General features: G+C 32.0%; 1 protein-coding gene and 1 pseudogene across 1 annotated transcript; one reads left to right on the top strand and one right to left on the bottom strand.

Annotated features, from left to right (window-relative positions):
• Nucleotides 1–2,772: 2,772 nt before the first annotated feature.
• LOC143641057 (leucine-rich repeat protein soc-2 homolog) lies at nucleotides 2,773–9,140 on the bottom strand. The gene is made up of 5 exons (XM_077108487.1): nucleotides 9,063–9,140; nucleotides 6,223–6,345; nucleotides 4,706–4,843; nucleotides 4,279–4,396; nucleotides 2,773–2,981 (listed from the first exon to the last, which is right to left on the bottom strand). Exons 1-5 carry the CDS (start codon nucleotides 9,138–9,140, stop codon nucleotides 2,773–2,775), a joined length of 666 nt encoding a protein of 221 aa, XP_076964602.1.
• Nucleotides 9,141–11,986: 2,846 nt separating this feature from the next.
• The window catches only part of LOC143641042 (opioid growth factor receptor-like protein 1 pseudogene), a 109,758-nt pseudogene continuing 95,950 nt past the window's right edge, over nucleotides 11,987–25,794 (top strand).

A 25,794-nucleotide genomic window follows, 5' to 3' on the forward strand; every position in this document is an offset into this window, starting at 1 on the left:
GAGGTGTGCTTAGTGCAAATTATTTGGTAGAATGAAGGCTGCAGGTGCCAAATGTAAATAGTCATTATTTTGGGGGTGGTTTGAATTTTGGAGATTTTTATTTTCACCTCTATAATTTTTATATTTTCAAACTTTATACAATGAATAAAAATTATTTTTCAACAGAATAAGTAAATGTTTTAAAAGCTATTTTTGAAAATTATAAATCACTGTCAGGGCAAACAAAGTGTGACCTTAACTTCAAACTAGTCATGAAAACAACTAGTATTTCTTAGGCACATTTGCAAAGTATTTCAGATACTGTAGATCGAAGCAAAATAAGACACCATCTTTAATTTTAAGAAACCTACAGGGAAGATTGAAAATCAAACACACACTGACCATTAAATATAACTTACGATACAAAGGAAAACATAATATATATAAGATCTGAGCAATTTCATGAGATTAACTGGAGTAAACAAAAATATTCCTCTGAAGAATGAGATACGTTTGAGTTAAAATTCATTTTTTACTTACTTTTTATTTACTTTTTTTCTTTCACTTTTTGGGATGCAGCAAGGGCTTTCTTTATGGTAGGTCAGTGAAGAAAGAGCCCCACACCAGCTCTTGACTTGAAATTAAGATCAATAATAAGACTCCATTTTATATACAAATTTTTCTGTTGTTTTGGTAAATGATAATTATAGAGATTATGGAGGATAATAGATTGACTGAAAGCATTTAAATAAAAATCCTCTTGTGATCAAATGCTCCTATTTTTCTTCCAAGAATTCCCATAAAGATGAACAAATATTTCAGTTTTATTTCCATAAGAAATACCTTCTATCCTCAAGCTGGCATTGGAATCTCAGCAGACAGATTTCTGCTTTTTCTTTACATTGCCACTATATTTGTAAAGCCAAGTCCAGATTAACTGACCTCGCCATCACCATGTGGCTCTAACACACATTCTCATGACCCTCACCATGGGACTTTTGGTATCAACAGACTGTTGGGAAGTGTAAGACAGTGCATGTGAGTTTAAATGCAAAATGATTGTCTTCCTGGCCAAGGTTATAAGGGGACCCTCCACCTGCAGCACCCACATGATGGGTGTGTTTTAGGCCATAACCATTAGCCTCAAGGGCTCCTAGTTGGCCTTCCTCAAATTACAAACCACAAAGATCATCCTGTGGCTAACTGTTTTCTTAATGATCCTCATCATGTCCACCTATACAAACACACTTTTTTATCCTGTGGCCAGACAAAATAAAATTTAGCCTGGTTTTTGATTTCTCACTGACCACTGTTCTTTCCTGCTCATGAGATACAAGCACTGGAGCCTCTTCCTTGCACTGATGATATTCAGTGATCTCTAGTTTTGATACTGTATGGTTCTTTCAAGCAGATACATAATAATTCTCTTTCATAGACTTAAACAAAAATCATGTTTCCACAAAGCTCCAGATTTTCTCCATGAAGCTCCCCAGAAAAAAGAGCCACTCACACCATTCTGCTGCTCATCATGTGCTTTGATATCCAGTATTGTGACATTCTGGAAAAGTCAAAACATTAAAAATGTTAAACATTGCCAAGAAATAAGAGGGAGCAGAAGATGCTAAAGGAAGACATCATTGTGAAAATTGACATTGTTCTTTTTCAGTGCTTTAAAAACTGTAAAATTATTGTTTTAATAAATAATTAAACTATTTATTTCCATTAATAATTATGTATTACCATCACTATTGGCAAAATATTTTGATTTTTTGATTACATAAAATATTTCTCAGTAATGTACAAAGAAAAAAATAGTGAAAACTCTGAATAAGGGAAGGCATATGTAACAAATTAACATTTGGTGCATTTTTCACCTCCGGCACTTTCTTTTTTAAAAAAGAGAGAGAGAAAGAGAGAGAATTTTTTAATATTAATTTTTTAGTTTTTGGTGGACACAACATCTTTATTTTTTATTTTTATGAGATGCTGAGGATTGAACCTAGTGCCCTGCACATGCCAGGTGAGCACGCTACCACCTGAGCTACATCCCCAGCTCCACCTCTGGCACTTTCTATCATCTAATGTTTTCATGAGTATTCATGAAGTCTGTAAATTATTTAATATCTCCCCCTTCTTTATGCATGAAATAAAAATCTGGGATTTAAAAAGTACAAACTTCACACAAAGGAGGGCTATTTGATATCACTATTTCTGCTTTACTGCTACAGATTAACAATGAGCAACATTGAGATCAACAGTTTTACAATTCTCTGACAATCTCATATACTAAGCAGCAGAGACTAAACATAATTTCTTCAATGGAGTTTGTGTACATGCACATGAGTCCTATTGCTCTTTCAGGACTGTAAACAATGTATAAAAAATTAAATCTCAAATTGCAAAAGAAGTTAAAGAAATATTCTACCTGATATGACAATTAGTAATAGAAAAATGTATTAATAATTCACAAAAATAGTTTACCAATTATTTTTTCCTAAGAGAAATATATATAACTATTCTGTCACTTGAATTTAATAAATTTATAATTTTTTGGCAATTTTTTAAGGAAACTGACACATCAGAATGCAAAACAGAAAAAAAATATGAATCAATTTCAGCAAAGAAAAATTATAAAAGACTTATAAAGATCTAAATTCCTCTATTTTCAGAAACACATAATGAATCTTTATAAATCTGCCATGTATATCAATATCTACATAAATATATACAGATGTAGATGTGGCACATTAATGGCAAATGATTTGAAAAATGTATGGGATCATCAGAGCTTTATCAGACCATGGCATGATATGTACCCTGCATTTTAAAGAACTGAATGATGAAAGAAGGTCCCCTAGCAACAATCTGAGGTGGAAAGTGACTGAGTGGACAGTTCCAAAAATTCATGATTGTAAGCTTGCTGCAGAGAGCCAGCTCAAAAGGAAGGCGATGTAGGTTAGGGTTTTCATTCAAATACAGTTCTTCAAGGTTTTCCAGTGTACCTGTTTTATTTTTTTAAGTCAATAATTTTTAAAAAATAATTAGTTACTATACAAAGGTGCAAGTAGGAATTAATACATAATACATATTTCCCACTCTTCTCTCCATTTTAAAACTCTTAGAACCATCAATCTCAAACTTCACTACATATATAACTTATATGGGAAGATTTTCTAAAACCCTGATGACCAGGTCACCCTCCACAACCATTTATTCAGAACCTCCTATCTTATGCTTGGTTTTTAAGTTTAGTTTTTTGAAAATGCTCCAACTCTAGAGATCTTTTTGATAGAGTTTGGCATTCATGTGTGTGTCAGTATGTGTGTGTGTGTTTGATATAGATCTTTCATGAAGAAAGTTACCACATATTTGGTAGGCAAACCAAAATAAATTCATGTAGTCTTTCAAAAAGTTTTCTTACATTATTATTCTTAATTTACACTTAAGAAGTTCCAGTCTTCGAGAAAGAGTTTGTGTAGATTATTTAAAGACATAAAACTAAGAAGTGAGAGATTCAGATTTTAAATAGCTAAGAATCTCCAAAACCATTGTTTTTTTTTGTTGTTGTTGTTAAACCTTTGTTTTTTATATATTTATTTGTATTTCTGGGGATGTGGCTCAATCGGTAGCACACTTTTATATATTTATATGTAGTTCTGAGGATCAAACCCAGCACATGCTAGGCAAGTGCTCTGCCACTGAGCCACAATCCCAGCTCCCCCAAACTATTCTTAATTACTAATCCAACATTGTATTAAGCACATTATAGATGGCAGGACAGTATACATAGAATTATTAACTTAAGAACTCACAGTTATTTAGTATATGACCTTAACTAACTCTGTGTAAAACAGTATTACAACCTTCACTTATAAAATTAAAGGTGCTCATAATTATATGAGATAATGGATATAAAAAGATTTGGCAAAATTCTAAAATGATCCCAAATATAAATATTAATCAAATATTATTATTGAGCCTAAATCCCCACAATAATAATTTGTTTCAAGTCTGTGTGATTTTTCAAATTTAGCAGAACCGAAAATAATTCTTTTAAATTAAGATTTCAGAAAATTTATTGGAAATATAAATATACCATACTATGTTCAAAAATACAATGTTAATCATAATATCCCATGGGGAAACAATCAAAGCACCCACTAACATTAAGTATCAGTACTCCATAAAAAACTCAGAATGCTAATATAACCTCAGATTACAAAAACAGATTTATCTGAAATACTGTGTGAAAATCAACAGTTAACTACTTGTAGAGTTAATAATACATAAGGTTCCTACTAATTTCCTTAGGAAGATGATTAAGCAGGTTATCTCCAGGGCTTAGATGTGTGAGATTGGTAAGGTAACCAATGCTTCTGGGAAGAGTGGTCAACTGGTTGTTTGTCAAGACTAAATTCTAAAAAAAATTAACAATAAAAGTTATATGCACATTTCCTACAACTATATAAATTTAAAATAATACTTCCACAAAAGAATAAAATAACAGGAAAATTAAATCAGATAAGACTTAATAAGTTACAGGATCTTCTTTCAAAAATTATCATTTTCTAGAAATATAAAAGGAGATTATGTGAACTTAAAACTCAGCCCTAATCCTATAATAGAAAAATGTATCTGGTCCAAGAATTTAAAAATGGTGAAGAATTAGAAAGATGAATTCCAAAAACTCCAATCATATGCTTATAAAGCCCCTGACACGATTTACCTGTAAATCTTTAATATAACAAATTTCATTTGGCAAGGATTCTAATTTATTCTCCTCTATGTACAACTCCCTTAACTTCTTAAGGTTTCCCAGACCTTGGGGAAGTTTGTTTAGAAGATTGTTTGATAATATTAGAACCTACAGAGAAATAATTTACAGTTTAATAAAACATGATATGGAATTTTATATATATTAATTTCATTTTTATATTAGCCATATATATGACAATTGTGGGCCTTAAAAATTTATTAGAAATGATAATTTTTCAAACAGTGAGTATTAGGATAGGAAACATTCAATTAAATTACATAAAATATTTAATTTAGTACTCTAAAAACTTTCAAACCCAGGAGAGTTATTGAAAATAATCATTTAATGTCAAAATTAAAGTAAAAATTTGACTATAACTAAATGATAAATAAAATTAAGAGCATAAATTTTTTCATGAATGTCCTATAGTTAGTTAATCTATCTGATACTGAAAAGTTGCAAATGTCTATGAAACCACCTGTTGTAAACAATCACATAAGGAAGGTCACAACTAACAATCCACAGTATTTATAATTTATGGTATTTACTACATTTTAAGCATTCTAAAAAAATAAAATTAGGGGAGGAAGGAAGATGTCCTTGTTTTCTAATAAATTATAAACTACCATAGGAGTAGGAGTCAGTAATGCAGTGGGGTTTTGAAACAAGCATTAAGAAGAAAGGTGTTCAGATACTTCTAGCTAATTTTATATCTTCTTATTTCACCCATGCTTTCAACCACACAATACTATTTCATCTTAGCAAATTAAATAAACAAGATTTTTAAAAAACAAGATATAGGAAAATTTTTAAAAAGTTGAAGTACTATTAGTAAGCTTTACTCATCAAAAAGATGAAAACTTTAGGGACTCAGGCAGAAGTGATTATCCCTGACTAAGAAGGTGAAAATAAGATGGATCTTTATTCATGTGAATGAATTTTTAAAGAAAAAAAGAGGATGACAAGAGTTAGATGCTGGTAACAACTGGAATAAACATACAGACCTGGAAACACGCTAGATTTCCAACAAATAGCAGGTGAGTGATTTAGGATGGAAATTAGGTCAACATCATACAGTAAAAGGTTCTAAATGCCTGGCTCAGGTATCCATAATTATTATGGTAAACAAGATATGGTTTTTTAAAATAATTTAGAAAAATGGCCTAAAGATGCTGAATTTAAATGCCCCTTCCTTCAAAGTTATATTAGAGCATTCAAACCTGCCACCTTTTAGTGGGCAACAGTAATATTGAACCTAGATTAACTCATATTCATTAGTATTAAATATTAATGATTAGTATTCAGTAGTATTGAGCCTAGACTAATTGATCCAATACTGCATCATCCTAACAGGGTCATCTGTTTAAGAGAGTTCTCATTATCATCACTTTTAATTTTGACCTTCAAAGAGAAATCACTTATTTTATATTAGTAGATAACTGAGAAAGAGAATGACAAGTTTAAAATGCTCATTAGTACTCACTCACCTGAAGAGAAACAAGACCAGATAAATCCTCAGAGATCATTCTTAGCTGATTATTGGCTAAATTCAATTCTATCATGATGGTCCAAGTTCTAAAGTCCAATGGAAGTAATGTTAACTGATTGTCCTGGCAAATACAAAATGCAGCATTTCATGTGGAACCATTAACACAAAGCTCCATGTGTACAGTCTTTTGGAAAAAAAAATCTTAAACCTTATTCCACTTTTCGATATCTAAATCAGGGATTTACAACCAGCAACAAAAGCATCGATTTTCCAAGATTTTTGCATAGTACCGAGCTTTTGCTTTGAATTTAAAAAGGAAGTTTGTTTCCTATGTGAATATGAGTAATGGAAATATAAAAATACTACACAGAGAAACGACTTCAGAGTTCAAAGATAATAGTCATAAATTTGATGTTTTATTTTATAATAATTTTTAGGAACCATTGGAGAAAATGTGACTGGTCAAATTGAGATATAAACACCATGAAAGAAAATACATGGCCGAAAAGGAAACCCAGGTGAGCTCTGGAATGGAAGAGATGCTGAGCAGAAAAAAAAAAAAGAGGAAAGGGATGGAAATATAGCTCAGTTGGTAGATTGCTTGCCTCCCATGCACAAGCCCCTGGGTTTGATCCCTAGCACATACCCCCCCAAAAAAGAGGAAGACAGAATACATTCATCACTAAATAATAAAAACATAATGGAGTGCTATGATATTAATTAAGCATTTTAAATTGCCTTTTTTCCTGCTCTTACATGTTCACTTTTTTATATTTTGGATTGAATCCAGGGGCACTTAACTACTAATCCACATCCCCAGCTATTGTTTTGAATTTTATTTAGAGACAGATCTCACTGCATTGCTTAGGGCCTCAGTAAGTTGTTCAATATTCCTATATCACTCCCCCCCAACCTGCTAGAATTACACATGTGTGCTACCATGCCCATCAAATTCAACCCTAAATAAACTATTATAATGGTAATGGAAAAGGGTGATATCCCCCTTGTCCCAGTTGGGTATCAATGTGCCAATATATTAACCAATTGGTCATGGATTTCTTTTACATTCTTTTTAAAAAAATATTTTAATTGTTTGTGGACCTTTGTTATTTAATTTATTTATACATGGTGCTGAGAACCAAACCCAGTGCCTCCCACATTAGGCAAGCACTCTAACATTGGGCCACAAACTCAGTTCCATCTATTATGTTCTTTTGTTAATGTATATTTCTATTTTTTTCTGCAACACTCATGGATCCTTGTGGCTTTTTACACAAAATCATCAATATAAGAAATACCAATCAGTGAATATATATTTAAAAATCCTGTTTATATTTTCTAAATTGAAATTTATTATTTATTAAAAAATATTTAACATTATCTATCTATCCCCAGACTACCAATAGGTACAGTATGATAAAATATTTTCATTAAGAAATATTTACTATAGGTGCTTACATGAGGAAGAATACAACAAGCTTCATTTTGATTTTTTTTCAAGAGAAAGTTTTGTGTAACCTTTATCAAGTCTGAATAGAAATTTAGGAAAAGTGCTATAAAGTGTTTTGTTGTTTTACTAATAACAACAATCCTTTCCAAGCTAACATATTGTAATAATGTCAAATTCATAAAAGTGTATATTCAAATAAAAAAACTAATTAATATTGTGACCTCTGTGTTCTAAATCTATTATTACAAAATGAATATACAGAATTAATGTTATTTACCACTACATTACTGTTACTGCATATATTAATTATGTAACTATAATAAAAATTCTGTTTGTAATAGGATTTTGAATTTATACTACTTCAGTAATTATGTGCTTCCAAATTACCAAAAAGATACATACTATATTTATGACAAAGTATAGACAGAGTCAAGAAATTGTAAATTTAAATTATACAGAACAATAATTGTGTGACTGGCTCATCAAAGACAAAAATATATTGAATACCTCGATTCAAAAAATCTAGGAAGCTAAATTCCTGCCTCAGCCAAGAAATAGCTGTATGGCCAAATAGACTGTTTTCTCTGATTAGAAAATTTACTGAAAATTAAATCATTGGACTAGATAAATCACCATTTCTTCACATCTTTCACAATAAACTATTACAAATGTGAGATCCTTTCACTTTCACTGGACAGTATAGAAATAAAAAATGAAAAGAACTGGAGATCAGAATTACTTGTGGGTGGTCTTTAAAGAGATACATTTTAGAAAACACTGACTATATATGTACACTTAAATACCTATGTAGTTACTATATTTAATCATACTCCAAACAGCTTTAAACTGTATGTATGCAAAGAATTTTTAATATGCTATTGCCTCCTAATTCTTAATAAACTAAGAATATTGTAACTGGTATTTAATATTCTTCTATATCTGAGCATCAATTTTGGTGGCGCTGCAGTATTCCACTTTAAAAATTTAAATCCCTAAGTGTAATAATAATTTGGTACCTTTAAAACTGTTTTGCAATAAGCATACCTACAAATATAATTTAATAAATCCTCATTATTAATTCTTGAGGACAAATTCCTAGGGTATTATACACAATTATAGAACACTTTTTATCTGATAAAAACTGCCCCCAAGGGGCTGGGGTTGTGGCTCAGTTGTAAAGTGATTTCCTAGCATATGTGAGTCACTGAGTTTGATTATCAGCAATATATATATATATATATATATATATATATATATATATATATATATATATATATTTCCCCTAAGTAGACTTCATCAACAAAGTAAAATGAAACATAACCCACATCATTAGAGAGAATATCAATGCATTAGTAATTCCTCCTTTCCTCCTGATACAAAAAGTTTACCTTCATATTTAGCTCCCTTAATGCTTTTACTCTAGAGAAAATTCCACATGGGATTTCATTGATTTGATTATATTCCATGTTGAGGGAACAGATGGTGAAAAACTGAGCTGGACCACCCACTGGATATGACTGGATGTAATTTCTAACCAAGTTCAAACTGTTCAGTTTCACAAGACTGCATAAAAGGCTCTGTTAAAAAAAAAAACAAGCATAAATCTAAATTAGAACTGAGAAAAAAAAAAAACTTCATTTGAATAGAACAGCAAATTCCAAACACAAATGCCTCAAGACCTTGCAAGTAAGGATCTACAGAAACAGGTTAGGCTGATTCTGTGACACTTTTTCCAGGATAGTCAATACTCAATTCCAGCAAGCTATTGTCTTACCTTGTGGAAATTGTGAAGTCAGTGCACTCAGATTTTTCAGATTTCACAAGAAAACAGGAATTTTTTTCCCTTTTTTTGAATTGTTTGGCTTTAGTTTATTTAAATCACTCTATAACAAAAAGTACAAATTGGTGACTGAGAAGTATCTCAAGGTGGCTAGTTTGAGAGTGCTGTAACAAATCCTATATAAGTTTTAGTTATATAACTATCTAAATTAGTATTAAGATTAACATTAGTACTAAGATTAAGCTGGAGTTGTAGCTCAGTAGTAGAATACTTGCCTTGTACAAGTGAGACCCTGAGTTTGATTCTCAGCAGCATGTAAAAGTAAATAAATAAAAATAAATAGTAAAAAAATTAACATAATTCCTGTCACAGTATAAATCATTATTCAATAATTTAATGGTTCTTTAGGAATACTAAATTCAGAAGCTGATTATACTTCTTGATATAGTATAACACATTCCTTTTTATATGGTAAAATTTGAAGGAATACAAGTACCTATTAAGCAAGTATTTACTAAACACATAAACTCATATATCCCTACTTTAGTTTCCCACTACATAAAGAAACTGCTAAGTGTGTAAATATAAATAAATATCTCCCTTAAAAACATTAAACATTTTTAGAGATATAAAGCACAGATAGGAAGCACTTAGAAAATAATGCACAATTGGTATGTCATCAATAATAAATTACACAGAATAGGTGCTCATTATTTAGGCTTGATCAAGGAAGAGCAACATTAGTAGCCCCTGAAAGGCTGTTAGAAATGGAGACTCTGGGCTGACTCCCACAGAATTAATATGCATTAAAACAAACTTTTCTGTTGACTTGCATACCAATATTTAAGAAATACTGTTTGTTATTGGTTATTCAAATAGTTTTGCATCAATATTGCCTTATCATTTAATAGCTTGTGATTTGGAGTAAACTATTTTTCTTTCTTTTTTTCTCTCTTCATTTTCTGGGACTGGGGATTGAACCCAGGGTTCCTCCACCTATGAGCTATATCCTTGGCATTTTTCTTTGAAATTATCTTAGAGTTTCACTAAGTTGTCTAGGCTAGCCTTGAACTTGTGATTCTACTTCAGCCTTCTGAGCAGCTGAGATTGAAGGTAGGCACCACTATTCCTGTTTGGGTAAACTGATGTATTAATACTTAGTTTATTCACTTTTGAAATTATAATGCCTTACTTTATGGGTTGTAGTGAAGATAATGGAGACAAAATACACAAACAGTTTTACCATATCTAACATATAATAACTGCTAGAATTTTAGAACTCCTATTTAATTCCAAAGTAATAAAGAAATACTAGAATAACTAGAAATTGAGAAAATAGACTGCAATGAAATTTTGAAAGATCAAAAAAGAAATAAGAATTCACAACAGGATAAAAACCAATCTAGATTAAATAAAAATGTAAGCAAAAAGAAACAAAGCCCACTGAGAATGTGGGTTTAAAATACCATTCAAAATTCAGCTGTCTGACCTCCATGAAGGCTTGGTACCTGAGATGTCAGTTATGGCAACATAAAATGAAGGAAGAAAATAACTATAGACTTGAAAGTGAATTATCTATTTAATAAATATTTGATTTTCACACTAAACATTAAAAATCTAACCTTATCATCTATTTTTGCACACAGACAAAATGTGAGCACAAGAACAGTGCTTAAGAAAACCTTACATGACATTTCAAGAAAAATGTCTTTAATCTGCTTTATCAGAAACAAGTTTTATTGAGATTCATTGCAAAAATGTTATTCTTAAAACTGACTTAAACTGCTGAACTGATATTCTTGTATGAGAAAATATTGATATTTGATTATACTAAGAGTACAAGAAGACTTCTCTTCAACACATTTTTTTAAAAAAATTTTGTAGTTGTAAATGGAAAGAATGCCTTTATTTTATTTATTTTTTTTATTTTTATATGGTACTTAGGATCAAACCCAATGCCTCACACATGCTAGGAGGCAAGTGCTCTGCCACTGAGCTACAGCCCCAACCCTCTTCCATGCATTACTTATATCACACTGTGAAACATAGATGTTTATCTTTCCTTTACGGTCACATATATCTGGATTCCTATCTTAGGTCTTCTACTCATCAATTTTGCCAACTTTGGTAAATTTATTAGATAATGTCTCTCCCATATTTTCAAAAAAATGTTTATGGTAACAAATTTGACTAAAATAAAACTGTCTTTTCCCCCTATCTATTCAATAAGAATATTCCCAAAAAATCGTAGGAAGATACTGAATATAAAATAATACATGTAGAGCTCCTAGCTTCATGTCTTGAGCATATGTGCTTAGTTATAGTTCCATTTCCTTATGAGTATTTAATCTTGCTAAGTGAAATATGCCAGTCTCAAAAATTAAAGGGTCTGAGTGCCCTGGCGGGCGCGCCGAGGCTGCCGCCCAGCGCACTGGCCGCGGCCGTACCCGGGACCTAGTGTGCCTTCGCAGCCCGCTCCGTGCGCCCAGCAGCCCCTCGCCCAGCAGCCTGGCGCCCGCCGCCGCCTCTTCAATGGGCAACCTGCTAGGCTGGGTCAGCTTCCGCGAGCCCACCACCGTGGAGGACTGCGACTCCACCTGGCAGACGGACTCGGAGCCGGAGCCGGAGGAGCCAGGGCAGGGCGGCGGCGGCAAGGGCCCGGGGCAGGAACCCGAGGAGCCCGTGCAGCCTCCGGAGCGAGCTTGGGGGGGCCGCCCCGCGCCAGCCCTGCGCCAGACGAGGACGCCGAGGCGGCAGGCGCCCAGCAGGGTAGTGATTCCTCTGAAGCAACTGCCAAACCAAAGAGAAGTTTTTATGCAAGGGATTTGTACAAATACCGACATCAGTACCCACAGAACTTCAAAGATATCCGATATCAAAATGACTTGAGCAATCTTCGTTTCTATAAGAAAAAAATTCCATTTAAGCCAGATGGTGTTTACATTGAAGAAGTTTTAAATAAATGGAAAGGAGATTATGAAAAGCTGGAGCACAACCACACTTACATTCAATGGCTTTTTCCCCTGAGAGAACAAGGCTTGAACTTTTATGCCAAAGAACTAACTACATATGAAATTGAGGAATTCAAAAAAACAAAAGAAGCAGTTAGAAGATTCCTCCTGGCTTATAAAATGATGCTAGAATTTTTTGGAATAAAACTGATTGATAAAAATGGGAATGTTGCTCGGGCTGTTAACTGGCAGGAAAGATTTCATCATCTGAATGAGTCCCAGCACAACTATTTAAGAATCACCCATATTCTCAAAAGCCTTGATTCTGATAAATGGAATGGAGGTGCTGGGGGAGCTCTGACCTCCCCAGCTAATCTGTCAGTCCTGCTGTCTTCTTTCTCCCTCTCCCCTCGCTCGCCATTGAGCTGCCATCTTTGTCAGCTATCAAGTGTATTTATAGTATACATTAGGATAATCATCTTCTTGACATCTAAATGGAACAGAGGGCAACTTTTAATTGTATGGTTTCAGAGTTTTCTTTAAAATTATAATAAAAATATTTTCTGTATTAAGTGCTTAAAAACAAATTTTGGTGCAAAAGTCCAAAAAAGAACTTTACTTAAATGGATGTTCTACATAAATTCGGTGGTTGATTCTGGATGCAGATGACTGAAGAATTAAAAAGGAAAAAAGGAAATTATTCATTTTTAAAAGGCATGCCTCTTGCACTATCAATAGGCATATCTCTTAACTCATTAATATATCTCAGTGATATGTGGATTATTAAATTATTATGTTGTTTATTCTACAGTGTATCTTTTAATATATACATATATAGTTTTGCATCTTTAATTTATCAAACTTTCAAATCGAGAACAGTTTGAAATTTCATATACTCAGTTCTAGTAAGAACTTAATTTATTACTAATAATTACTGAAAACAATTTTATTTCCAATAATATTATACTAATTACTATTAAAATCAGAAAATAATCAGAAACAGTGTGATGAGAACTTCAAAACATATACACAAATATGGAAAAAGCAATGAATATATAAACATTTTCACATTATATCACTTAGAAATAAATTGACTTTTTAAAAAAAATCTTTCACTTTTAAGAAAAGTTCTATTTACTTTAATCCCCTGGAGGATTTTTTTATATGGCCTATTTCATATCCCATCATATCGTCTTCTGATATATTTATTGATTCACACTTTAAGTAGTGGATTTCTAGAAAATAATCATACTGATAGTATGTCTTTAGAAATATGATTTTATTGCTTTGAAATTTATGCAAAAACACCCCACTTGCTTAATCTTGATTTTTTCATGAAAGTCTTAGTAGCACTCATGTTTCAATATGTAGAATATAGAATACCTCATCATTTTTAGTTCCTATAACATGTCAAGTTGAAGTACTAAGAATTTGAGGTAACAGTTTAAGTTTGTTTTTTCCATTTTTTTTACATGCAGGAAATACATGGATCACTCTGACACAGTGCTTGTCATAGCAATGTCCCTGTAGATCTTAATAAACAGTTCCACAGAGTTTAGTGGATAAGAGTGAATTGTCAAATTAGGCTGAATTATAGGAATAATATTAATTTAATTCAAAATATCTTACTAGTTGTGTATAGACAGCGTATAGACACTTTCAGACTGCTTTCTAAATGCTTAATATTAAACATATGACCAGATTAGTATCTGATATCTATTAATACTTTTAATATTTTAATTTAACTTCTAATATTTTTAACAGTTACAGATACTAATCCTGTCACATATGTTTAATATTAAATGTTAGTAACTGTTAATAGATAAGTAACTGTTAATATTTTAACAGTTACCATTACCAGATACTAAAATAAATGAATATAATCTGAACTACTTAGAAATTATAGTATATTAAAGCCCTCAGAAGAAAAACATTTCATTTAACAGTTTAGTTTTTAAAATATTATTCTTTATGAGGGATTTTGTTACATTGCGCTACTTTATTTGAGAATACTTAGTTTCAAGGGGAGAACTTCCTGGCTTCCATCCAAAATAGTGGCCTTTTTCCATCATGTGTTTTTTAAATGTATATTCATATGTGACTATAGTTTCCTACATTTAATCTGTAAATAACTAATGAGAGAATTATTAAGTGGAGAATAAGTAGGGATGACATTCCTTTTGCAGATAAAAATTAAATGTCTAGAACTTTTTATATTAAGAATACTTTGTATATTTAATGGTTTTTTTAAAATAAGATTTATAGATATGTGTTTATGTGTGTCTTAGATATGAAACTGCCCCCTGGGTTTAACTTTTGTTTTGTTTTTTTTAAAACTACCATGTGCTTGCAGAAGTTTACAGAGAAGCTGTTATAGAAAATTCAGTGAAGCATGGCCAAATAGCTAGAAACATTATTGTATATTTGCAAATATAGTCTTTATTGTTGTACTATAGGCAGCAAGGATAGTTAATATTGGCTATTAATAAAATAGTAAATTGAATTCCATTGCAAAAAAAAAATTAAAGGGTCTAATGTTTTCTCTCTCATATGAGGAAGCTAAAGCAAAATAAGGAAATGAAGGAAGAGAAGATTGGTTTCATAAAATAAAGGAAAGGTCAGTGGACTAGAAGGAGATTGAGAGGGAGAATGGAGGGAAGGGAAAGGGGGTATGCAAAGCAATTTTAAAGTCATGCTATATACATACATAAACATAACATAGGCTATTTCAACTTTATGTATAAGTAGAAAGAACCACTCAAAAGTGAACAAGTACACGAGCAAAAGGAAAATCACTATCATACAGGAAGGAAAATGAGGGAAGGGGCCTGGGAAGTAAACAGGAGGAGCCTGAACTAAAATCGAGTTGCATGCATGTATGAGTTTGTCAAAAGTAACTCAAGTACAGCATATAATTGTAATGGGGTAATGCGCGCGCGCGCGCACACACACACACACACACACACACACATAAATATAAGCTTCCCCTCACTGACAATAAAACTGGGGCAATATATACACACATATTTAAATTGAATTTCCACTTTTTGAATTTTGATATAGACCCAGTCTTTATACTTATGTATATGGATATATATTAAAACCAGATTAGGTAGATGGGAGTAAAGAGAGGGGAGGGGTGGGGTTAGGGAGATAGGAAGGATGACACAAACATTATGCCTTATGTACATATATGTCTGTATTACTAATGTGATTCTATAACATGTAAAATCAAGGCCTTGTCTGTAGATCAGTGGCAGAGCACTTGCCTGGCACATGTGAGGCACTGGGTTCAATCCTCAGCACCACAGAAAATAAATAAATAAAAATAAAAGTACTGTGTCTGTCACATGGAAAATCAGAAAAATAAATAAATTATACCTACCTATGTATATAAAAGTGCACAAATGCATACTACTGTCATGGATAACTAATTTAAATTTTTTTTCAAAAATTAAAAAATACACACACATATAAATATAAGCTTCCCCTCACTGACAATAAAACTGGGGCAATATATACACACATATTTAAATTGAATTTCCACTTTTTGAATTTTGATATAGACCCAGTCTTTATACTTATGTATATGGATATATATTAAAACCAGTCACTCTTAATTAAGCTCACAAACCACATCCAAATATAATCTCAAAAAGAACTAGTCAATGTGCTAATTACTTACACTCTTATGGATACAAGTCATTCATTATCAAGAGGGGTGACATTAAACAAAAAACCTCATATACTTTGATCATGTGTAAATTACTATGATCAAAGACAAAAACCCAAATATTCTGGTTCTCAGAGATGTATCTGGTATCTGTGGATTTACTCCTTATCCCATTCAACCTCTTGTCAACAGAAGTACTCTTTTGTCATAGGTAAGATCATGTCATAGTAGTCTTAATGAACTGATAAGGAAATGAAGAACCCCTATTTAATTCCAAAGTAAAGAAGAAATACTAGAATAACTAGTCTAGAAACTGCAATTGTGGGAAATTCATTTCCTTCCACCCACCAATACTACAGATTGAAGTCAGGGGCACTCTTACTACTGAGCTAAAACCTCAGCCCTTTTTGTTTTTTTTTTTAAATTTTGAGATAAGGTATCATTAAATTGCCTATGCTGGCCTTAGGCATGCAATCTTCCTGCCTCAGTCTCTGGAGTAGTTAAAAACAAGCACCACTTTGCCTGGTTGAAATTCAACTTTCAACCCTGGCCAAGCTGTTTCATGAAAATTCAGATACACTAATTTACTCTGTGTGTGTGTGTGTGTGTGTGTATCTACAGTTTTAATCATTAGGGAAGAAAAAAAATTTGCAAAAGATCTATGGATCCTTAAGTCAACATTCCATTCTTTTTTTAGAATATTATGCTTGAGTAAACATAAGCAAATATTTATGGGTAAAATTCCCTTTCATTGTCGAGACACACAGTCTAAAAGAGTGTTACATTTTACCCAATTACTACCAACACAAAATAAATAAAAAATTATTTAATATATACAACACAAGCCAAGTTAAAAGTAACATATATGTAACAAAATGAAATTAAACCTGTCTCCCTCTGTACAAAATGAAATTAAATCTCTCTCTCCTCCTCTGTACAAAACTCAAATCAAAGTGGATCAAAAACTTAGGCATTAGAAAAGAGACCCTCTGCTTACTAGAAGAAAAAGTAGGCCCTAGTCTTCACCAAGTTGACCAAGAATCTGACTTCCTTAAAAAGACCCCTAAAGTGCAAGGAGTAAAAGCAAGAATCAATAAATGGGATAGACTCCAACTAAAACATGTCTTCTCAGCAAAAGAAAAAATTAATAATATAAAGAGAGACCCTAGAGATTGGGAGAATATCTTTACTGCATGTACATACAATAAAGCATTAATGTCAAAAAACTTACACAAAAATAACCCAATCAATAAATGGTCTTAGGTACTGAACAGACACTTCTCAGAAGAAATACAATCAACAAATATATGACAAAATGTTCAACATCTCTAGAAATTATAGAAAGGCAAATCAAAACTACTGTAAGATTTCATCTCATTCCAGTCAGACTGACAATGATCAAGAATAAAGGCAAGAAGATACGGCAAAAAGATAGTGAAAAAGGAACACTCATACATTGCTGGTGTGACTGTAAATTGATGAAACTACTATGGAAAGCAGATGGAAATTCCTAAGAAAACTTGAAATAGAACCACCATTTCACCCAGCTATCCAACTCTTTGGTTTATATTCAAAGGATCTGAAATTAGCATACTACAGTGACACAGCCATGTCAATGTTTATAGCAGTTTAATTCACAATAGCTAAACTGTGGAACCAATCTAGGTGTCTTTCAATAGATGAATGGCTAAATCAAATGCACAATGGAATATTACTCAGCCCTAAAGGAGAATGAAATGGGGTTGGGGATGTGGCTCAAGCGGTAGCGTGCTCGCCTGGCGTGCATGCGGCCCGGGTTCGATGCTCAGCACCACATACAAACAAAAATGTTGTGTCCACCAAAAAACTAAAAAATAAATATTAAAAAATTTTTTAAAAAGTTTTTAAAAAAAGGAGAATGAAATTATGGCATTTTCCAGTAAATAAATGGAGCTTTAGAACATCATGATAAGCAAAATAAGCCAATCCCCAAACACCAAAGGCCAAATGTTTTCTCTGATATGTTGATGGTAATTCAAAATAAGGAGGGGGCACTAGGAAAAAATACTTTAGATTACCTTAGATTAGGTAGATGGGAGTAAAGAGAGGGGAGGGGTGGGGTTAGGGAGATAGGAAGGATGACACAAACATTATTGCCTTATGTACATATATGTCTGTATTACTAATGTGATTCTATAACATGTAAAATCAAGGCCTTGTCTGTAGATCAGTGGCAGAGCACTTGCCTGGCACATGTGAGGCACTGGGTTCAATCCTCAGCACCACAGAAAATAAATAAATAAAAATAAAAGTACTGTGTCTGTCACATGGAAAATCAGAAAAATAAATAAATTATACCTACCTATGTATATAAAAGTGCACAAATGCATACTACTGTCATGGATAACTAATTTAAATTTTTTTTCAAAAATTAAAAAGTAATGTTTAAAAATGAGAGATTTTGGTGATTCTAATATACTAAATACTTTTAATATTACTGCACTGATAAGGGTAATAATTTGTGTCACATTAGAGTTACAGCTAACATTAATTTTAAAAACAAGTAGTATGTTCTATCAAGGTAGTTCTTATAAGGAACTGTGAAGGACAGATGAGATTTAAAACTAGCCATACAACTTTTTCTTAATATTTTTACTGCCATTGCCCAAAATGACATAAAAATGATTTACACAGTGCTACAGGGAACTATAGCATGCTAATTTTCCTTCTGATTTTTACCTTCTTTATATTAAAAAAGCTTCCCTGTATCCTTTCTTTCCTCTTTTGAATTCTATTTTAGTGGTATCTATATAGGATGCTTGTTATTTAAACAATTTCAGTTACCAAATTATGTCCCCAGCTATAAAGATTGGTTAGTTTTTCCTAAATTATCTTGAAAGCTTATTTCAATCCAGTCATGTTTTCTCTCATCCAATTCTTACCTCTGGTAAAGCAGAAATATTATTGTTCTCCAAATTTAAGTCTTCAAGTGCACTGCAGTTTGCTAGTGACCTGGGTATTGCAGACAGTCTATTGTATCTCAGACCAAGATGATATAAATGAGACAGGTTGCCTGAAAATATAAAATGAACCTCTTTACTGTCACATGCTATCCACTGGATTACAAGATTCTTATCTTCTAGAACCAAGGAAATTGTATAAGAAAAATAATCAAATATGCAGCTATACTTTGTTAAGTATCCTATTGAAAATTATTGTCATCTTTTAACAACTTAATCTTTAGAACCAACTTGTGAAAAGAAGTTACACAGATTGGGCATCTCTAATGTGAAAATCTGAAGTGCTCCAAGATCAATAACTTTCTGAGCACCATACACAAGTACATATACATTAATGAAATCTAAGCAAATCCTGCTTAAGAACATATTAGCCACTAATAAGTACATTAAAATAGTGCTTTATTTTCTAGGCATGTTCTAGTTTTATTGTCAGTATGAGAATACACATGAGCTACATAGATGGATATAATGACATCTACTATCATAAAAGATTCAAATAAAATTAAACTTACCAAATAACATTTATAAGAAAAAAGTTTCTTTGATATAACTGTTGCCATGACATTATTACATAGGGTAGGTTAAAATGCCAGATGTTGCCTTTACTTTTAAATTTTCTTTTCCAATGTTAGAAGACAGAGAAATGATTGTCTGGTCTCTAGGTCACACTTGTGTTTTTAGTGACAAATACTTGTGGGCTTTCAATTTTCAGAACCTTCTAGTATTTGTCCATTTCTTTCATTTTGGTTTGATCATTTTTTAAAAAAACTGTTGTATGATAAACTTTCTTTTTGATGTTTATAATGCTTGCATAAATGGATGATAGCATACATTAAGTTGACAGGATAAATTAAGCCTTGAAACTTAAGAGGACAGTCACTATGCTTCATAATCTTCTTTAATTTATTCATTAGTTTCTTTCCCTCTTGCTGAGGGAAGTTACATAAAAATGATAAATTGGTACAGTTGTACTTTCTACATTTATAAAAATTAGTCATTGACAGTAAAAAAAATCTCATGAGTATATACTATAAATCTAGTCAACTATAACGCAGAAAAGCAGCAATCTTCTCAGTTCTCAGTTCTTCAAAGTATAACTATTGTTAGGCTCATGAACATCACTTTACTTCAACAGGGTTTGTAAACTGAGCTAAAAAGTATTCTGGTGCCAATTAAGCAATATTCCAACAGGCATAAAATAGTATACAAAAATCAAGATTAAAAACTACCACTTAGGAAATATTAAGTGTGTTTTGTCTTTAATATATCTTCTCAATTAACTAAGTAAATTCACTAGCATCTTTTTGATGACACTCTGATAAACTGCATCCATTTTGAAGGGGAGATGGGGATGGAGGGCTGGGGTGCATTTTCAAAGCTCCAGAGAACTTAGTGATTAGTAATACAGGCAAAAATATTTACTATTGTGATCACTGCATTATGACATTGAGAACAGTAAAATATGTGTTGGCCAAAAGTAAAATAATCTATGACTAAACATGTTAAATTGTATGTACATTAGCAAAAATGGAGACAATCTATATGTTCAACAGAAAAAGAATGTTTAAATTGGAGGCATAACCATAGAATAGAAAAACCAAAGTGTACTTATGTGACAATGGGCAAGTTGGTAACCTCTCTGAAATGCTATATTGCTGAGCCACAACCCCACCCCATGGCAAAATTTTTAACCCAAGGAAAAAATATTATTGCAGCTGCTATTTGACTAGCATCAACTCTTCAAGACAGCAGTTGGGTATTTATTTTTTTCATAATAAGTTACAATTTTGAAGTGCTAAGCTAGCAGCAAGGGTAAAAGGACAGAATCAAAAGATAGATTTCTATTAAGTTTGTGAATACTATTTCAGGTATATAAATCTTCTCCAAAAGATGACAGGGAGAATCTCAAAAGTCAATTAAGACTGCTGAGATGTATAACAGATCATGATTCAAAGGTTCAAATTTTCACCAAAACTCAGGCTTCTGCTACATGATACAGGAGATAGGAATGATGAAAAAAGAGAAAAAAAATATTCTAATAAACACTGTAAATAAGAAATAACTGTGATTCATAAAATTTTGAAAACATAGTATTATTAACTTCCTTTACTCAAAATAGGAATGGTACTATATTTGCTGACCACTAGCAAATCATATAAAATAAGGGCAATATTATTCTTAGACTTCATTGATCTCTAAAATATTACCTGACCTTGAAGAAAACATTATACATGAAGCAATGTGTTTTTCATATGTCATCTGAATTACAAGACTTTATAATGAAGATAAATGTTTTCATATTCATAATATAAATTAAAATCAGAAGAATCATTTCTAATAAAAAAAAGAAACATAGAATGATTAAGGAAACCAAGACAGAGAAGTATATATAAAGAAGTTACTTTGTGTCAAAGAAGTGAACCCAAAGGACCCTCATCCTACTTTCTGGGAGATTTTGCCATCTAGCCCCATCTACGCTCTCTCTGTGGGCCAAAACCTTTCTTTTAGTGCTCTGATTGCATCACCTACGGATTACTAGTCAATAAGGATACAAATACATGCTCAAAAATACAAAACAAGAAAATATTGCTAAAATGTTAGAATGGATAGGGTCGATTGCTTACCAAGCCCCATGTATCCATTTGATGAACTGTATGAATAAGAAAATGATATCAATGTTTAGGAGAAAGGAGGCCTAAGCAGAGATACAAAAAATATAAAAACCTTGAGGTTAGAATTTGCTTGATAAGCTCAAGTACCAATGGTGTATAGCATCCACAATATTCCAAGAATTATACAGTGTCAATAATTAGAAAATCCTAAAATTCCATCAAAAGATTGTTAGAGCTAACAAACAAATTTAACAAATTAGCAGGATACAAATCCTACATACAAAAATCAATGGCTTTCCTATATACCAAAAAAGAATCCACACAGAAAAAAATCATAAAACAATCTCACTCACAATAGACTGTAAAACAAGAAACAACAACAACAAAAAAAGAAAACCACCAACTGACCAACCTAGGAATAAATCTAACCTCTACAATGAAAATTATGGAATATTGAAGAAATTGAAGACCTCAGAAGATGGAAAGACCTCCCATGTTCATGGATAGACAAAATATTATTAAAATGAACCTACTCCAACAAGCAGAATATAGGTTCAATACAACCCCCATCAAAATACCAATAACATTACTTATAGAACTAGAAAAAAATTCCTAAAATTTATTTGGAAAAATAGAAGACCCAGAATAGGTAAAGCAATGCTTAGCCAATAAAGCAATGCTTTATAAAGACTTCAAATTGTACTACAGAAGTACAGTAACAAAAACTGCATTGTACTGGCATAAAAAGAGACATAGATCAATGGTTCAGAATAGAAGACACAGAGACAAACCCATGGGCATATGATACTTCAAATAGGTATAAAGCATATATTAGAGAAATGATAACCTTTTTAACACTTGGTGGTGGAAAGAATGAAACTAGACCTATGTCTCATCCTGCCAAAAACCAACTCAAAATGGATCAAAATCCTAAGAATTAGACCAGAAACTGCAACTCCTAGAAGAAAATACAGTGTCAACACTCCAGCTTTTAGACACAGTCAATAACTTTCTCAGTAGAACCCAAAAGCCTTAGGAAATAGTACAAAGAGTTAATAAATGGAACAATATCAAATTAAAAAGCTTCTGATCAGCAAAGGCAACAATTAGGAATGTAATGAGAGAAAGTACACACCTGATAGAGAATCACTGCTATTCTCCTGAAATAGTGTTAATAGCTAAAATAAGAACTCCAAAAACTTAACAAAATAACCCCAAATAATCCCCCTAATATGTAAATAGATACTTCTCAAAAGAAAAAGTACAAATGGCTAAAAAGTGCATGAAAAAAAATTTTTTTGAACACCTTTAAAAACTAGGGAATGCAATACAAAACTACACTGAGACTTGATCTCATGGCAGTTATGGGCAGGTACAGTATAGAATGCTTGTAACCCAACTGACTCCAGAGGCTGAGACAAGAAATTCACAATTTCTTGGTCAGTCTCACTAGTTTATTGAAATCCCACCTCAAAATATAAAAATGATTGGGGTTACAGCCTCAGTGGTAAGTGTCCTTGGATTCAATTCCAAAAACAAAATAAAAAACAAAACAAAACAAAACAAAAAAACCCAACAAGAAAAAAAATCAAAATACAAACGACAATAAATGCTGGAGATGATGTCGAGAAAAGAAGAAACTTTTACATTGTTGTTGTGATTGCAGATTAGTAAAACCACTATGGGAATCAGTATGATGGTGCCACAAAATCTAGGCATGGAAACACTGTATGACCCAGTTGTACAATTCTCATCAGCACTTTTTCTCAAAGAATTAAAGTCATTAAAGCTTTAATATATGATCCATGTATACCAACATTTATAGGCAGTACAATTCATAATAGCCAAACTATGGAGTCAGCTGGCTGTTCATCAACAGGTAAATGGATAAATAAAATGTGGTATGTTTTCACAGAGGAGATTTATTCAGCCATAAAGAAGAATAAAATGTATAATTTGCAGGAAAAAAATAGATGGAATTAAGACCATTAGGTTAAGCAAAATAAGCCAAATTCAAAATGTCCAAGGTTGTATGTTTTCTCTCATCTGTGGGAGCTAGAATAAAAAAGGAAAAAGAAAAGAGTTAGGGAAGGGGATCAATAAAAATCAAGGGGGAGACAATAGAGAAAAGGGACAAGGTTGTGAGAGGCCTGAGGAGCCGGGCAGTGATAACTGGCCAAATTATATTGTTATATCCTGTGCAATAACAAATATGTTACAACAAATTCCATCATAATCTACAACTACAATGCATCAATAAAAAAATGAGGAAAGAGAAATAGAAATACACAGTGACTAAGCACCAATGAGAAGAACCTAACTTTTAAACATTTTGATTATCTTAACTTTTGCTTCTTGTGTCTAATCTGCATAAATAGTAATTATTTTTTCTGCTTCTCTTTTAAAAACTAAACAAGATTTTGTATTTGATGATAAAAGTTATTTTCTGAAAATGGAATTCCACTGAAGTTATCATGCTGAGATTCCACATTATTTTTCCCTTTACCATCCCAATTAGTTGGTTGTTCAAAGTAAACTTAAAGACATATATTTCAATGTAAGAAAATATAACAAATTAAAAATGTAATTCTTTATTCAAAAAGCATACTGAAATAAAAATTGAATGTACATGTTGAGTTGGCCCATAGCATACCAGGGACATGCATCCTTGGGAAAAAACATTAGGAGATAAAATCTAGCTTTTGAATTTCAGAGATAAAGAATAATCTTTGAGTGGCCAGGCAAATAGATTAAATCATTTATAATGAAAAATACTGGACTTGCCTTGTAGTTTTAATCATTCAATTCCAAAGAACAGGAAAACTACCTCTTAGTTCTACTAAGATCCTCAAGAAAAGGAAGTCAAATACAATGACTTTATACACATTTAACCTGTTAAAGTAAAAAGGTCACAAACACAATAACAATAGAGACACTAATGTTCCCATAAACTATGTTTGAAAAACTTCTACAAGGGTTGACTTTAACTAAAGTAAAACTGACTAAATCAACTGTGGTAACAGTCCTGCTCATGACCATTAAGACTGAAACAAAAATGAAGATTAGGGATTAGTATAGCAGTGTACGTTACCTGTCCAGACATTATAAAAATCACAAGGAAAATAGACCCCAAAAGGCAGGAAGTAGACTAAATTCACTAATTGCCTCATCTGCACAACAATTCATGACTGGCATTTACAAAACACCTGATTCATCAAATGTAGAATATACATTCAATTGTATACAGAATATTTAACAAGATAGACCTCATACTGCACCATAAATTTTGAATACATTAAAAATGATTCAAGTCATACAAAGTCATGCTTTTCTCCACATGGAATAAAATTATAAATCAATAACAGAAAGAAGGAACACATGGTATATAGAAATGTGTGAGGTGCTAACTAAAGCAATCCTTAAAGGGAATGTCATAGCACTATATATCTTTATGAAAAAGAAGGAAGATCTAAATCAAAGACCTCAAACTCCTACCATGAGAAACTAGAAAAACAGCAAATAAAATTCAGAGTTAGCAGATGAAAGGGAATAATAAAGTTCAAAATGGAAATCAATGAACTAAACATCAGAGAAACAGGAAAATATCAATAAAATCTTGAGAGGAGCAATAAAACTTACAGTTTTGATAAAGAATATTGGGGAGGGAGAGACAAGACAATTTACCAATATTAGATTCTGTAAATATTAAAGATAAGAAAATGTTATAATTTTATGTCTTTATTAACAACTAAAATGCAATTAACTTATTCCTTAAAAAAACACATGACCAAGTTTGCTCAAGAAGAAAATAATAACCTGAACAACCCTATAACCTTTAAACACATTGGAAATGCTCTGAAAAGCATTCAATAAAAGAAAACCCCTGCCCCAGACATCTTCAATGAAAAACTTTACCAATAGTAAAGGATAAAATAATGCCAATTTCATATAAATTGTTCCAAAAACAAAAGAGGAACTTACTATATTTTGGTCAGCAGTATCCTTAGACCAAAACTAAACAAAGATGGGTTGTAAGATTTTATATGTGAATATATTATTTATTCCAAATAAGTCAATGAATATAATTTTTAAAACTAAAAGTACC

The sequence above is a fragment of the Callospermophilus lateralis genome, unplaced genomic scaffold, assembly GCF_048772815.1.
Source record: "Callospermophilus lateralis isolate mCalLat2 unplaced genomic scaffold, mCalLat2.hap1 Scaffold_83, whole genome shotgun sequence".
Taxonomy (NCBI): domain Eukaryota; kingdom Metazoa; phylum Chordata; class Mammalia; order Rodentia; family Sciuridae; genus Callospermophilus; species Callospermophilus lateralis.

What these genes read in the sequence shown, in the direction of transcription:
- LOC143641057 (XM_077108487.1), bottom strand. Translation starts at nt 9,140, where the DNA reads ATGGAATATAATCAAATCAATGAAATCCCATGTGGAATTTTCTCTAGA. An exon ending in TAAGGGAGCTAAATATGAAG is followed by an intron (nt 6,346 to 9,062) that starts GTAAACTTTTTG and finishes TGTATTTGCCAG; the next exon opens with GACAATCAGTTAACATTACT. An exon ending in TCATCTTCCTAAGGAAATTA is followed by an intron (nt 2,982 to 4,278) that starts GTAGGAACCTTA and finishes AAAATAAAACAG; the next exon opens with GTACACTGGAAAACCTTGAA.